This window comes from Amblyomma mixtum, chromosome 1, assembly GCF_055824585.1.
Source record: "Amblyomma mixtum isolate Tamu chromosome 1, ASM5582458v1, whole genome shotgun sequence".
Lineage (NCBI taxonomy): Eukaryota > Metazoa > Arthropoda > Arachnida > Ixodida > Ixodidae > Amblyomma > Amblyomma mixtum.
In genome coordinates, this window is record NC_143012.1 from 184,394,442 (window position 1) to 184,410,047 (window position 15,606).

General features: G+C 44.3%; 1 protein-coding gene across 1 annotated transcript in view; it reads right to left on the minus strand.

The window, feature by feature from the left end:
- Window positions 1-15,606, minus strand: part of LOC149370193 (uncharacterized) — a 30,161-nt gene that overhangs the window by 12,074 nt on the left and 2,481 nt on the right. Inside the window, exons 2-4 of the mRNA XM_089577185.1 lie at window positions 6,173-6,420; window positions 1,572-1,909; window positions 772-986 (exon numbers count right to left, since the gene is read on the minus strand). Of these exons, the coding sequence (XP_089433311.1) occupies window positions 772-986; window positions 1,572-1,909; window positions 6,173-6,420 (801 nt within the window). The remainder of the gene's footprint in view (window positions 1-771; window positions 987-1,571; window positions 1,910-6,172; window positions 6,421-15,606) is intronic.

Sequence of the window (15,606 nt, forward strand, 5' to 3'; positions counted from 1 at the left end):
TCACTGCGGAAATGACGCAGCTCACCCTGCGCTACAGCAAGACAAGCCATAACATAACATATAACATAACAACTGCATAACATATGCAGATGAAAGGATGACGGTGCGCATGAAGAAAACCATCGCTGACATGCTCAACAATTATGTGGATGCCGAACACAGGGACGTCATTCTGCGTTACATCGTCTTCGGCTACAAGGCCGCAATTCAGAATATCAGGATACGTCGCTGTCTACTTTCAGCGCGCAGAAGGACCTCGAAGACTTGCCTGATTACACATCAAAGACCAGCAGAGGACCAATCCAGACGCTACAACCTACGAAGACGCAACCCGGCATACAAACCAGGAGACCGAGTCTGGATTAGAACGGCCATTCGCCGCCACAGATTAAGCGGTGAGGTTCTTCGTCGGCTAGGACAACAGGACTGTGCAGTTATCCCTCAAATTTCTACATCCCAGCGACGCCGCGTACTACCAGAAGTTGTCTGTCTTTTGTTGATGAATCTTTGAGAGGGGAATAATGCCGCGAAGCTTTGCTCTACTTGTCTGTTCATTTATCAAAGATACCGACAAGCGAATTTTCGCTTTGTGATGCAAGACGCGACCAGATTTGTCTGGATTGATCGCATTCAGGCGGAGCCGATATTGCGTTTTTTATACTGTTGTAAGTCTCCACGAACAATTTAGAAAGCTCGCTATCAGCTTTAAATTGAGCCACAGTAATTGATCTGCACTAGCGGATACGTAATTAAGGAACGTTGCCCACTTACGAGGTTCTGCACATGCTGCCCTGCTTGACTGTTCAGAAAACACTCGTTCACCTCGAGGAACGTGAGCGTGTAGTTAGAGTCCAGAAGTGTGGACAGTGTTTCCAAAATACCTTCTTCCACACCACCGCTCAGGTTCAGGGACACACTGTACACGCGCCGGCTACTTGCTAGCCAGCGGCAAAGCAGCTCCGCGCATTCTTCGCTCATAGAGAAATCTGAAAAGATGATAGTGAATATTTTCACTGATTTTGTTTGCATATCATCAAGTTTTTGTATTTTTTTTTCAATCCGGCGCAGTTTCAGGAACTGAAAAACTTCAGAAGGCAGTAACCATTCCTAGTAGACAATGAGACGACAGTTAAGAACACGCGTTTAGTAACCGGTGAAAGAACACAGGAATTACTCCGGTTAATGGAAAATTTATTTTTTGTGAAATGTGTCAGATATCTCTTCTCTAGTATGTCACCAGTCTATCCGATTCTTCTGAAGTGAAAATTCCCCACTTGCCATTGTACATATGTTGATGAACTAAATCTAACGTAATGTGGTCATGACAAAAAAATAAAAGGCCTTCGCAGTGATTTCACAATGTAATCAGTGAGGGACTCAGGCGATGCATATTAGCATTAAATTCACACTGATATCTGAAAAAGTTACAGCTCATTAGAAAAGTCAAATAATTAGAGGCGTTCAGTGGATCGGCCGTCTAAACACACTTTTAGCTTCTGCATTAATTCTGTTAATTACAGAACTTATGAGCACTGCTAGAAATCAATCAGGCAAGCTTGTGTCCGACCTACTTGTTATTCCGAGCACCCGGATGCTGTTGTTCCGAGCCAGGCCATAAACGATTTCGTCCGCCAATGAAGCGGGGTCCGAAGATGAGATCTCCAGGCGTCTCAGGTGGGGGGTCACAGGAAGGTAGGCTGCCAAAACACTGACCACTTGGCTCACGTCGACTTCTGGCGTATCATGAAAAATGAGCGATGTCAGCCAGTCCTCGCGGATATTGTGGAGTGGATTCCTCTGGCTCAGCGGGGCGAAAAGGATGTTTTGCACTGGTGCAGGATCGTCTCTGGTTCTGTCAGTCCATTCTTGTATGATCCGCGCCATCCGGAAGGACACGAGAGGGCCAGCCCTTGATGAAAGTATGAGCGTGCGCTTAAATATTAATTTCACACCTGCTAATTCTTCAAGTGCACTATTTGAAGCACTACTCTATAGCCAGTAAACAGTGCCAAAATCCTATAATCAAGACCCAGCAGGTCAATTTTCTTCATAACGACGTCATGCAATCACTCACAAAGCTAGTAGTGCGTTTTGTACCACCTGCTGAAAATGATGAGCCCATGAACCATGAACATGCGCTCCTTCCTAGAGGTCGAAGTGAAGAATACAGCGGTTAAAAAATGAATTCTTTTTGTGCAGCGCAAAACGTGTGATAATGACTGCAACAACGGCCATAACATCCACCCAGCCGCTCACTCTGCCGTCACTGTTCGCCGCTCAAAAAGGAAAACTAATAAAAAACAGCTATGTAGGATTACCAAAGCCATACAGACTTGTTCTTTCTGATCTTTTTTACGTGACTTGCGGCCCTTCTGTTTTTATGCCGAAACAATTTTTAAGCTTGTTATTGAGGCGGCACTGCAACAAGACTCCTGAGAAGCCCGAAATATTGTGAATAAATTATTGACGCGTGTTGGTGAAAACGCGTTACTTGCCCCACTGAGGGAGATGAATGCAAAAGTTGATGGAAGGGAAACAATACTGCTTTTTTACAGCTAAGGCTTTACGGCGCTTACTACACATGAGAGTTCATTGCGCACCGACTTTTTTTCTGGGGAAGGCGTTCTAAAACTAATTACTCTGTGAAACAAAATGCAGCGCTGTTCACACTAAAGCTGAGTAGTTCGTTTTAAGAGTAGCAAATGCGGCAGCTAGTTCCTGCAGACACTGAACTTGTAAATTGATTTTTCAAGCTATTTTATGGTTTTGATATAAACCGAAGCTTCCATAAAATTTACACGTTATTTTGTAATCTCAGGAAGTATCTCAGGGCATGCTGAAGACGGACACAGAAGAGAAGGAGGTCATGGGACAAGCGCCACCTTTAATCTTCATTTTTTGTTCGCAAACATCAGGAAAAATAAGACGTGTGCCACATTAATCCCTGTACAACGCGGAATTTGAAGCAAACTGTCCAAGATACTGTGCAAGGTGTCCTATAATCACGAGTTGCAAGCTTAGAAAGGAAGCTTTTCGACCTAGAAGACCGGGGCACACGAAATATTGTAATCGCGTTTACCATTCCTGAAAATCTTAATGAAACTTACGAAGAACTGTCACAGAGTGTGTTGAAAGGCGTGTACTGCGACAAAATAGACACGGAAGTTGTTTCAGCAGAGAGAATACATAGAATCGGCCGCAACCAACCCAACAAGCATCGACCTGTTATTATCAAGCTATTGGATCGTCATGAGAACGTTAATATACTGAAAAACAGCTCGAAACGTAAAGACACCGACTACACTATTTCAGACGACTTTTCGCATACCACAACGCACATACGGAAGAAACTCTGGGAAAGCACCGCAGGGATTCGAAAAGTTGGTCAGAAGGTTAAGCTAATTGTAAGGTAAAAATTGCTGACGATCTGGCAGTTTGAGATGACGCTAGCTAAGAAAGAATCCCAGAGTGTAGCAGCAGGAATATGAAACAAAGTGACCAATGAATAGAAAGCATTCAAAACAAATCGCTAAGATGATTTCTGTTTAACGCCCGGAGCAGTGTGAACAAGTCTGAGGGATTTGGAAAGTATAGCAGTAGCGCATAAACCTGCGCTGCACTTTGATATCTGGCGAAGCAATTACACCACCAGGATGCAGAATTATGCTCAAAGACAGGACTTCTTCCGGTAGTGGTGTTACAATTCTTTTTCGAGATTCTTTTCAAGTAATCAGGCTGTCTGACGCACAAGAAATTGAATGTGTCCTTTGTAAAATAATTCTAAATGAACTGAGTCTTGTTCTACGTTCAAAAGTTAGTGCAAAACACGAGACAATTACAAGAAAGGTTGACAGCACAACGCGCTACTAACAACTGATTCTTTATTGAATGAAACACGCATTATATAGGCACATCATCCCACCACCTGTCAGCTGCAGCAAACGTCAGAATGATGTAAAGGGTCATAAAAGCGATAAAAGACAAAAACTAAAAATACGACGTAGTTAAAAACAATAAAGGCGGCGGAAGAACATTAAAAAGCATGACACGTAGTGTATAGGGCCAAAGAAACGTGACTGAATAGAATTCAATAGGATAATAACAAACAAATAACAAACAATAACAAATAACAAATGCATTAAAAAAAATGACGTGAAGCAGGAAAACCCGTAAAGAAAAGACATGTGCACTGAACACTTCAGATTACGTTGGGGAAAAAAAAACACCTGTACACGTGCTCGTACTCAGGAAAACCTTTCTAAAAAGCCTTCTTCAGTTTTGTACAAGACGATAGATGCATCGCTAACAGCATTTACACCCTTTTTTCTCATCACAAAAGCTTCCTTTTATTGCGCAGGACACTCGAGCATTGCCTCTACCTAAAACAACGGTTTTCTCAAGAACGGGCCGGCAGGAGTTTTGTTCACAGTCCTTGCAATGAAGAGGCAGATTCGAACCCGTTCCAATCAACATGGAACGTTCATGCTCCCTGAACCTTTCAATCAGGCAACGCCTCGTTTGTTCAACATACTCTTTTCCACATGCGAGCGGGATCTCATATATAACCATTTGACTGCATTCCACGTATCTACGGGTTTGTCTGGTTCCACGGGATTTTTCTCCTCTTGTTTCCGAGTTGACACGAGGAGACAACGAGGCTACCTTAGAGGGAGGAGATAATACTACTGGAACCTTAAATTTAGATGCAACTTTTTTTAGATTATGAGCAACGCGTTGGGAGTTGGGAACACTTCTGGCTTAATTCTTTCCTTAACAAGCTTAGGCTTCTTTCGTTCCACGCCCTTTATGCTATGAATAAGTGACTCCACCACACTTGTCAGGAGAGACTGCGGGAAGCCTGCATCCTGAAGCTGTACCATCTGAAACTGGAAGCTTGTTTCCATGGTAAGGCAACTGGACTTCGCAATGGCGGCCTTTAAACCTGACATGGGAATGGCTCATTTAATTGTCTTAGTGTGCGCCGATTTATAAGACAAAAATCTTTTCTGGGCAGAATGGTGGTACATCCAGCACATCGTCTCATTGGTTATGGAAACTTCCAGGTCTAAAAACAAATTTATCACTTTCCGGTGTCTCCGATGTAAATTCCGATCCTTCTCCGTTCTCGTTAAAAATTCTTATAATCTCGTTAACTGTGCCTAAGTAGGGCTGTGTGTCCTGTTTATTTAGAAGGATAAAAAAATCATCGACGTACCTGAAAACCTTCAATACTCTATCTTTATCTAACTGCTGATTCACACTTCGATCAATCATTGAAAGAAAAATATTGCTCAGAACCGGCGCAACACGGGAGCCAACACAAATTCCTTTCTTTTGTATAAACAATCCACTCTCAAACTCTACCACTGTAGCATTAAGGTAAAATTCTAACAAAGTAATAAAATTCCCTAGTGACACACCAGCTTCGTTTTGAAAGGACGCAACCCCCCTTTCCTCAATGCATGCTTGAACGGCTGTGAACAGTTCCTTATAGGGAATGAAATAGAAAAGATCTTTCACATCAACAGAAAAGAAAAACCTAATTTGCTGCTTATCTTGAAGTAATTCAGTGATATTCAAAGAGTTTTTTGTTGCGAAAGGGTCAGTGACCGCAAGCTGGTCAAGATGCTTCAGTTCGTCTTGAAACCGCATTTACCGAAAACCGAAACCGAAAACCGCATTTACGCAGAATAGCGGCCTTCCCTCCATTCAGTTATATCCAGCGTTAATTGTATAGTTCACGTGAGTGTGTACGGCATACCATGAAGAGCATCAAGTGGTCGGTTATTACCGTTAGGCTCCGGCCCAACGTATCGACATGGTAACGTTTAATTCTGTAGAGTTAATTTATTAGCAGCGACAGTAACACCGTCCAGCCTGCATGAAGTTGTCTATATTCAGAGTGATGCTAGTTGTGAGCAGTCTCGTGGGCAGCCTGGAAAATACATTTTTAACATATATTAACATGATTTTACCGAAAAGCATTACGGGTACCAAAAGCTGTAAAATAAACACTGAGGGCTCTGGTCAGCGAAGAGATCTGATTGAATAATACACGCATCTGCAAGTAAAAAATTGATTACAAAAAAAGAAGGATTACAATCTCAAAAGAGCTCTTCACTGAGAACCGAGAAAGCGTCCACTGCCGAAACAGCTTTCATAAGTGACTCACGTGGCGAAGGTCATCTTCTTCATCACTTCCAGAGGACAAGTTCGCGTGGCCCAAATTACCACACTGTCGATTCTAAGGAACGGGAAGTGCAGCTCTCGGAGCGTGGCGCAGTTGTTCGCAGCGGAGAGGAGGCCGTGCAGCTCCAATTCATTGAAGTCGAAGTCGAGAGCAAGGCGTCGCAATGACGTCGTCGCCGCGAGGCCCTGGATCAGGTTTTGGGCGTGCCACCTCACTTGCAGTGAATCAAGCTGCGAATATTCCACATTGCTTAACTCGTAGTCTTCTGCGCGACCATTGCGGTTTCACAAAGAACTATTAAGAGCACGCAGCACTTTGCCCCTGCATATTTTCGGGTGAGGCGTTCGTGAAATGTGCCAAAAATATGTGCTCAGTTCGAAGTCTAGCTGAAAGTGGCATGGGATTCTGACCAATTGTTAGTTCATCCACATAACATTGAATATATTATGTAGTAATGCCTAATTTGTTCACTCTTAGAATTGTGTCCGGCACTCCTATTTCACGATCCCAGCATCACCTAGTGTAGTGAAATTAAACGCTTGATCCAAGCGTAACTCGCATTAAGGGAACTGTATCACTGAGAATTCCGCGATTATTTATTTTATCAGTCATTTATTTATTGAATGCTGCGGACATGATGTACGTTGAAGCAGGTGAGGGAAATACACACAGGGGAACCCCAGGTGGTCGAAATTTCGGGAGCCCTCCACTACGGCCTCTCTCATAGCCTGAGTCGCTTTGGGACGTTAAACCCCATAAACCAACCAACCAACCAACACAGGGGAAAAAGCAAAGCAAGTATGATAGCACCGAACAATAGAGATACCACAAAATAAGCAATGCAAATGCAGTTCAAAATGCTGGCACAGAATAGGTACTAACCCAAAAGTGAAGATATCAAGAATGATTATAAAGCTACGGAGAGTCTTCCGGTAGAGCATTCAGTTCAGAAACTGTTTTCGGTAAAACAAGAAAACTTGTATGCATTTGTGGGTGCAAAAACAGGTTTCAGGCTGCGGGTATGCTTATGGCGCGGGGCTCGTCTGGAATCATTAGCGATGTAATTTTCGGATCGATTACCAAGTCGAGAAAAGTATAATGAATGAAATAAGTTTAGACGGGCTTTCTTCTGTCAGAGAGCCTAGGCGCCTGCAACGGTTGTAAATGAATCGTTCCGCGAGACGTTGCATTTTTTATAGTTTTTGGGTGTCATCTATCGTACAGGGGTATCAAGCAATGCAGGAATATTCGATTCTTGGCCTCACAGCGGGTTTATATGCCTTTAGTCTTAAGGCAGTAGGTCAACCGCTAACCCGAAACTTCAGAAATCCTAACTTTTTGCGGGCGGAGGAACACATATTATAGATGTGTTTTGTCCACTTGAGCCGTGACGTTATTGTGACACCTAGATACTTATGTACTTTTAAAGCTCTGATTGCGTTGTGAGTAATGTCGTATGAAAAATTGAGTTACGTTGTCTATTTACTGATTCAGGGAAAAACTGTCTTGTCGAAGCTAATAACAATGTCCCCTTCGTTACAACATTTTGCTAATTGTAGATCTGTGTTCAAAGTTATCTGGTCAGACACAGATTTGATATAATTAAATATAATACATTACTCCGCAAAGAGCTTTACGGCAACCGAGGGTTTGAGAGCTTCTGCGAGGTTCTTTATATAGATATTGAATAGTACTGGACCCAAAACCGATACCTGACGCACACCTGAGTAAACCTCTAAGAATCGAGAGGTGGCTCCATCGATGTCGACAAGCTGCTTTCGTTTTCATAAATATGATGTGACCCAATTGATTACTTGATCCAGAGTGCCTAATAATTTCATTTTTGTTACTAATTTACGATGAGGGACTATCGAAAGTTTTCTAATATAAAAAATCAAGTCGGCCTGGCCACCTCAATCAAGTACTATGGCAAGTTCATCTACAGTTACCACTAGCTGTGTTGTAGCTGAGAATGCCGACGGAAGCCATGTTGGGCTTTGGTCATTATTCCCGTCGGGTCTAAAATATTGTTGAGGTATTTGGTGAGTACGTGTTCTAGCACTTTGCAGGAGGTGGAAATGAGTGAAATATGTCGGTAATTACCAACTTGCAGTCGGCTGCCACTTTTAAAAACCGGAAACACGCGGGAAATTTTCCATTCATCTGGTAGAACACCCGATTCAAGGGGCTTATTAAATATTATTATCAATAACTTGGCTAGCATTTCAGCCTACATTTTATGAAATGTAGTGGATATATTATCGGGGCCGGCGGATTTCCTGGGGTCTAGCCGCAGGAGCTTGTTGTGTTGTATTTAATGGCATGTATCAACTAAGGCCATCGTTCGCCAAGGAAAGATATTTGCGAAAAGTTCGCTGAATTTCATAGCAAGGTGACAAAATCATCGGTGGTGGAGAGGGCCTAAAACGTCAGCCCTACCTAGTGATCACATAGAAAAGAAATTTCAGAAAAGGCTACTAGTAAAAGCTCTAAAGAAGGTTAACCTCAGTAGCTATCCTTAACTTTGCAAGGATCTCGAGGCTCTCAGCGAACCAAATAAAGGAGTCAGCCTTCTCAGGACTGAGAAGGCTGCTGAGGGCTATCAGAAAAAAAAACGAGCACTGGTCAGAATCTAGACTTTCTTGAGAAATCCTGTTTGCCTTTAAAAAGACATGTCATCGATTGAGTTATCTCCCAAAGGCAGTGCTAGATGATAAGGAATGCATTCGTGATAAAATTGAATCGAATACTTTTTGCTATTTCTTCCTGTTTCGCAGAGGATAATAAGATGAGGTTAGCCGTAAGTCCATCTCCGGATTGGTCACAGACAGGTTTGTCTTGTTTCGTCAGCATAAAGCTGTGTGGCCAATACGATGACAGCAGATAATGACTTCCTTGAAATGTTTCTGGTGCACACATGACTTCCATTCACCTAAAACTAGTTATACCAAGTGTAGTTTGTTATTTATTTGGTTGTTCCAAAGAGGCTGCCATTTTTTCTTGCTTTACGATGCACTAAGTTCTTGCAGTCTTGATAGGGCATAATTATTCTTTTAATATCTTTGCATCTAGCTTGAGCACGCACAAATCTGCTCTTTCGTTGCTTTTTATGCCGACATGACTTGGTACGCACCAGAGTCCTATGTTTTGTCCTTGAGCTATGACTTGTGACTGATCTCTCTAAGCAGCGGAGTGATTTCATTAATACAGTTAAGGGTGGTAAACACAATTAACGAGTCTCTAAGTCATGCTCTTTGCGATGTTCTCGTTTAATATATTTTTCTACGGCTACAGAGATGGCGTAACATTCGGCAGTGAAGATGGATGCTGAATGTGGAAGTCATAGTATTTTATTCCAATTCCCCTGTACCACTGCGCTTGCAACATAATCATCTGTTTTTGAACCATCAATAAAAATATTAAAGTACTGTAGTTGTCCTCGAGTGCAAGAAATTCTTGTATTGTACGCCGTTCTGGAATATGGTTTACAGAACTGTAGAGTGAACTCACAGATTGCATGGAAATTTTACCATGGCTGCAGTGGGCAGTGGAGGAGCAGTGGCCCGGTATCTTGCGGTTTGTTGTTAAAGAGTGTTCTAGATGGCCACTTTGTACCATTTTGTTAACATATATGCTTCTGCAGTAAACGGAATTTTAGATTCTACGGGCATGTGACCATGGTTCTTCTCCCTCTAAGTGATGGTTCGTTCGGTTCTTCGCACATACGTTTATGGGCAAAATCCTGTATGCACCAGTTGAAAGGCGCGAACCTAAATTAAATGGTATTCCTAAAAATGGTATTCCTAAAAATTTATGTTCTTGTTTTACCGGAAGTGTGGCTCCATTTAGGTGTAGGTTCGGATCGATCTGCAAGCCTCTTTTAAGCGAGAAAACAACAGCCACTGTTTTCTGCGGAGAGAACTTGAACCCATTTTGGTCTGCCCAGATTGCTAGCTTGTTTAATGTGAGTTGTACCTGCCTCTCACACGTTGACAGGCTGGAGGACGTGCAAGCAATCTGAAGATCGTCAACATATACGGAATACATAACGGAGTTGGGAATTATTTTTGCTATGGAGTTCATTTTTACGACAAAGAGTGGTACTTAGGACACAGCCTTGCGGTACACCATGCTCCTGGACAAAGGTCTTCGAAAGGGTTGCACCCAGGCGCACCTGAAAAGATCGGTCCGACAGGAATTCCTTCAGGCAGTTCAACATCCTACCCCGGATGCCAAGACCTGCCAAGTCGCGTAGAATCCCATATCTCCATGTGGTATCGTATGCTTTCTCTATGTCAAAGAAGACTGCCAGACAGTGTTGATGGTGTATGAACGCCTCTCGGACTGTGTTTTCTAAGCGTACGAGGTGGTCAGTTGTCGAACACCCTTTTTTAAATCCGCACTGGTGGATGTCAAGGAGGTCGCGTGATTCTAGAATGAACATTAGCCTAACGTTGAGCACACTTTCAAATGATTTTGCTATACAACTTGTAAGGGCTATGGGCCTGTAACTATTAGGGAAGGTGGGCGGCTTTCCAGGTTTTAAGAAGGGTACAATAACTGCTTTTTTCCAAGCCTCCGGCATCTTTCCGGACACCCATATCTTGTTGAAAAATTGCAGAAGTGCCCCTACAGCAGCTTCGGACAGGTGGGCAAGCATTTCATAATGTACATCATCCGGGCCATGTGCTGTCTGTTTACCGGAGGACAGTACGTTTTGGATCTCCTGAATTGTAAATAATGTATTGTATGTTTCGTTTGTACTGCCAGTCGTTGCAAGTTTCTGCTTTTCAGTTGTGTTTTTGTGTTTTAAGAATGACTGTGTGTATTGTGAGGAGCTTGAAACGTCAGAGAAATGTTGTCCTAGTATGTTAGCCTGTTCATCTATGCTTGTTTGTGTTCCAGGGGCTGTTAGAAATGGTACTGTAAAGGGAGAGAATTTGCCGTCTAATTTATGCACCTGTTCCCACATCTTTTTTGATGTAATTGAACAATTGATAGATGATACATGTAATTGAACAATTGATAGATACATAGTTTTTCCAGGAGGTCTTCTCGGCATCACGGCGGATGCGGTGCGCATTGGCTTTCGTCTTTTTAAAATTTACGAGATGCTGATGCGTTGGGTACCTCCGAAAAGTCCCCCAGGCTTTGTTTTGTTTTTTTTGCCTCCTTGCATTCTTGTGTGTACCAGAATTTATGTTTATGTTGTACGACTCCTGAGGTTAAGGGAATACATTGGTGCGCAGCAGTAATAATACAGGTTGTGAACCTTTCATCCAGTTCATCGACACTAAGCTCATCCGAAAAGATGTCCTCGAGAGTGACCATGTCTTTCAACAGCGCCCAATCCGCTAAGTGTAGCTTCCAGCGACGTGGTTTGCTCGGGATGACTTTTGGTGACGATGATAGACTAAATAATACAGGAAGGTGATCGCTTCCGTAAGGGTTATCGAGGACGTCCCAGTTAAAATCAGTAAAAACAGATGGAGAGGTAAAAGATAAATCTTGGCAGGTCATTTTTCCTGAGCTCGTAGAGCAGTATGTTGGTTGCCCTGTGTTGAGCAGGCAGACGTTATTGCACAAAATAAAATCTTCTAAAATACGCCCTCGGCTGTCTGATCGCTCCCCCAAGATGAGGAATGTGCATTAAAATCTCCTACTACTAGATATGGCTCTGGTAGCTGTTTAAAAAGTGCCTCTAAATCATGAAGTGTTACAGTGAGATGTGGTGGAAGATATATAGAGCATATTGTTATTGTTTTGTAATCAAGAACAGTGACTTGAACTGCTTCATATTTTGTTTGCAGTCCAATTTCATGTGTTGCAACACCACTGCTGACAATAATAGCAACTCCTCCAGAGAACCTACTCGCCTGCTCTCGATCTTTTCTGAATACTTTGTACTTCTTTAAAACATGTCTTTGCAGAGGCCCCAAGTTTGTCTCCTGCAGGCACAATGCCACAGGCGACAATGAATTTAAAAGATCTGTTACATCGCTATAGTTGGTTAGTAGTCCACGGCAGTTCCAGTGGATTAGGAACGCCATGATGGTTTCTGGGATGAGCTAAAACTTAGGTCCCTGCTTGTTTGGGCCCGGTGATGACAGTCTTTCTTTTTTTTGTTCTAGAGAGCTTCGTCGCCGCTGCAGCGGAGGCGAGCTCGGGAGTGTGTCCATCGCCTCGGTAGAGGCGCTGGAGTTCCGCGGAGAACCCGCGGGAAGAGGGTTGGGCTTCTCCCGAACGGGGGAAGCCTGGCGAGCTGCCGACTTCGTAGCCGGCGGGCTCTTTTTCGGGGGTGGCATAGCAGTTTTCACTGCTTCTGCCAGAGGCGCGGATGGCCCTGCCCCAGGCTCACTGTGTGTGAGCGGGGCAGGTGCCGTCGGCCGGTGTGGTATGCCGCGCCCACGCACCACATAGGAGAAGTTCATTTTTGCGCTGAAGGAGAAAGTGCCCTGCGTCTGTGCGTATCGTTTTCGTGCTTCTCCAAAGCTGGTGTTTTCCTGTGTTTTTATAGTTATGATTTCTTTCTCCTTCTTCCAGGATGGGCACGACCTTGAGCAGGCAGCGTGCTCTCCTTCACAGTTTGCACAGTGTAGCGCAGTGTCGTCGCAGTTCTCTGAAACATGGTCCTTCGATGCGCATTTTGCGCACGTTTTGCGGTCGCGGCAGCTCTGTGAGCCGTGGGCAAACCTCTGGCAATTGCAGCATCTTCGGGGGTTTGGAATGTAGTGCCTGACATTAAGTTTAAGATATCCGACTTCGATGGTTCCAGGTAATGTACTTGTGTTGAAGGTGAGAACCAGGTGCTTTTTATCTATTTCCTTATTGTCTTTCCGGATTTTTATTCTGTGCACATCTGTGACATTTTGGTCGATGAGACCTTCCAGCATCTCTTTTTCTGCTAGATACATGAAATCATTTTCAGAGATGACGCCGCGGACGGTGTTCAGAGATCTATGTGCTGTTATGGAGACTGGGATTTCTCCAATGGCTGCAATGTTTGCGATTTTCGAGTTCTGGACATTGTCACGCAGTTCTAGCAATAAGTCTCCACTGGCCATTTTCGATACCTTATAGCCAAGGCCCAAGGCATCTGTTAAGCTTCTTGACACAAGGAACGGGGATAGAATTCTAGCTTGTTTTTCAGCTATTTCGCTGTGGATCACATAAAATTTGGTGAATGCTGTTTTCTTTTTTGAAAAAAAGTCTGCTGCTTCGTTCCGCCCTCTCTTGAGAGAGCGATCAGGTTAGGAAAAAGGGGGAGCCATAAAAATTCAGGTTTTTCGGTCATTGTGCCAGCCACCCACCATGGAGCCCAACAAGGGGACGGGACAAGAACTTGCAAGCAAGTCCTGCCCACGCCAGCTGTACACCTCAACTATAACCAAATATGACGCAAATCAGGGCAGTTGGCCACACAAGGTTAACCCTAGCCGCCTGTGAAAAGTGAAAAAACTGGGGAAATAGGAGGAGACAGGAGAGTTGTAAGAAAGAGATAGGAAAGTGAAAGATGGAGAGGAGAACAGGAAAAGGCGACTGCCGATTTCCCCCGGTCGGGTCAGGTCGGAGGTGCCGTCTACAGGAAGCTGGGGCCAAAGTGGTGTGTTGCCTCCGCCGAGGGGCCTTAAGGGTCCAAACGCTCGGCATTGGCTCAACCACTAGGATCCCCTTTTCCCCGGACATGGCGATGCCACGCACGGCTAAGCGCGGGTGCTCGGGTCCGTGGTGGCACACTGCTCACCATCATCCCCCTGCGGGGATGTCCCTGCGGATGCTCAGGTACCCGTGGTGTCGCAACTCACCATCGTCTGCATCAATCAGACGCCCCTGCGGAGTGAAGGGAGAATAGCGACCATCTAGTTTGTGGCTCTGTGTGTCTAGGTTGTGGCATGTAATTTGGCTGTTCCTGGACGAAACGAATCTCTTTCACGACGCCTTTTTGCATTTTGACTAATGTAGCGAGCTTTAGTTCCTGCTTTTTTTTTAATTTGAAGGTACTTCTTGGCGGTGTAACAGCAAATATACCTCAACATTTATTTTGTTGTTTGTTTTTACTTCTTTGAATATCGCGTGCACCGCAATTTCGTTTCAACTTGTCTGGTTTACTTTTGTGAAAGTCTAGACGAAGTAGTGTGCCTGCTGCACTTGCATAAAGTATTACGCCCAATTGAATAAATTAAGCATCTGTAACACATTACGCCCAAACTACAGCTTATTTGTTCAAACAAGAAAACGGAAATGAATACAGAGTTTGTTTTTTAGATTTCATTGCAGCCATAGAGGGTCTGCAATCCGCACTACGGCGCGATTGGTATGAACAGCTGTTTACAGAAATCCGTTAACTTCATGACAGAGCAACAGGCAACGTTCACGATTTAATTTTCCATGGCTGCCGGAACACTACGACTCGCAGGAAACCGCTTGCGTACGAAGACGCCCCATCTGTCCACAACGAGGCACTTGGCTTCATGTGTCTATTCCTATATTAAATTTTGACGCAGCGGGCCGGCTTCGCACGATGACGAGGGAGCTCAAAATTTCTCTTGTGGAACTGGTTTTTTATGGCGCAAGGGCATTGGGGGCTGAAGAGCACCGTTTCACGAGATATTTTTCTTCTTGAAGGTGCTGTCAAACACCCACTTCCCAAGCATTCCACCCTAAAGAGGCCGAGCGCCAGGCCAAGGGAAAGCGTGTACGCATTGTATCACCGGTGGGTACCCGGCGGCACTGCGCATCGAACCCCCTGCATGCGAAGCGGGTGCTCTTACCTGGAGGCCACCACTGCGGTCGCTTGACACAAGACAATGGCTTCGCCTTTCTCCTATGATACCGCGACAGAAGTAACACTGCTCTGCCCCCTGCAACTTGATGTTGATTTTACAAAGAAACAGTTCTTCTGCTCTAGCATGGCCAGTAGTCGTGCCTGTGACACATGTAGATGTGAGCCGATATTATGACGACTACTGTGAGCGTAGTTCTTTCAGCTGTGAGAGGAGTCGCTATGCTGTGCTCTGCGCGCCACAATCCTCGCCTTCTGGTGGAACGGGAGATCTTCGGACTGGCGGGGCAGCAATCGGCGGCCCTCAAATCTTACAAAGCAGTCTTTAGATCTCTGAGAGTGACATGCTTGAGTGACCGATGGTTATTGTTCTCTCACCCTTTCGTTTTCTTATTTTACATATACCCTTATAGCTCACCCCACTGCGGGATACACAAGTGGAAGATGATCTGTCGGACCGTCTTTCCTCTTCCTCCCCTTCCCTGGTCCCCCTCCTACGCCCAATCCATGAAAAACTGCAAATGCACCAACGTCGACACTCTTGAGCTATGCAATATGTTCTTTTTACTTCTCCCGTGTTTTGTCACGAAAAAAAAGTGATTCCCGAAGAAAATTTATGAATCCTGCGTTTATA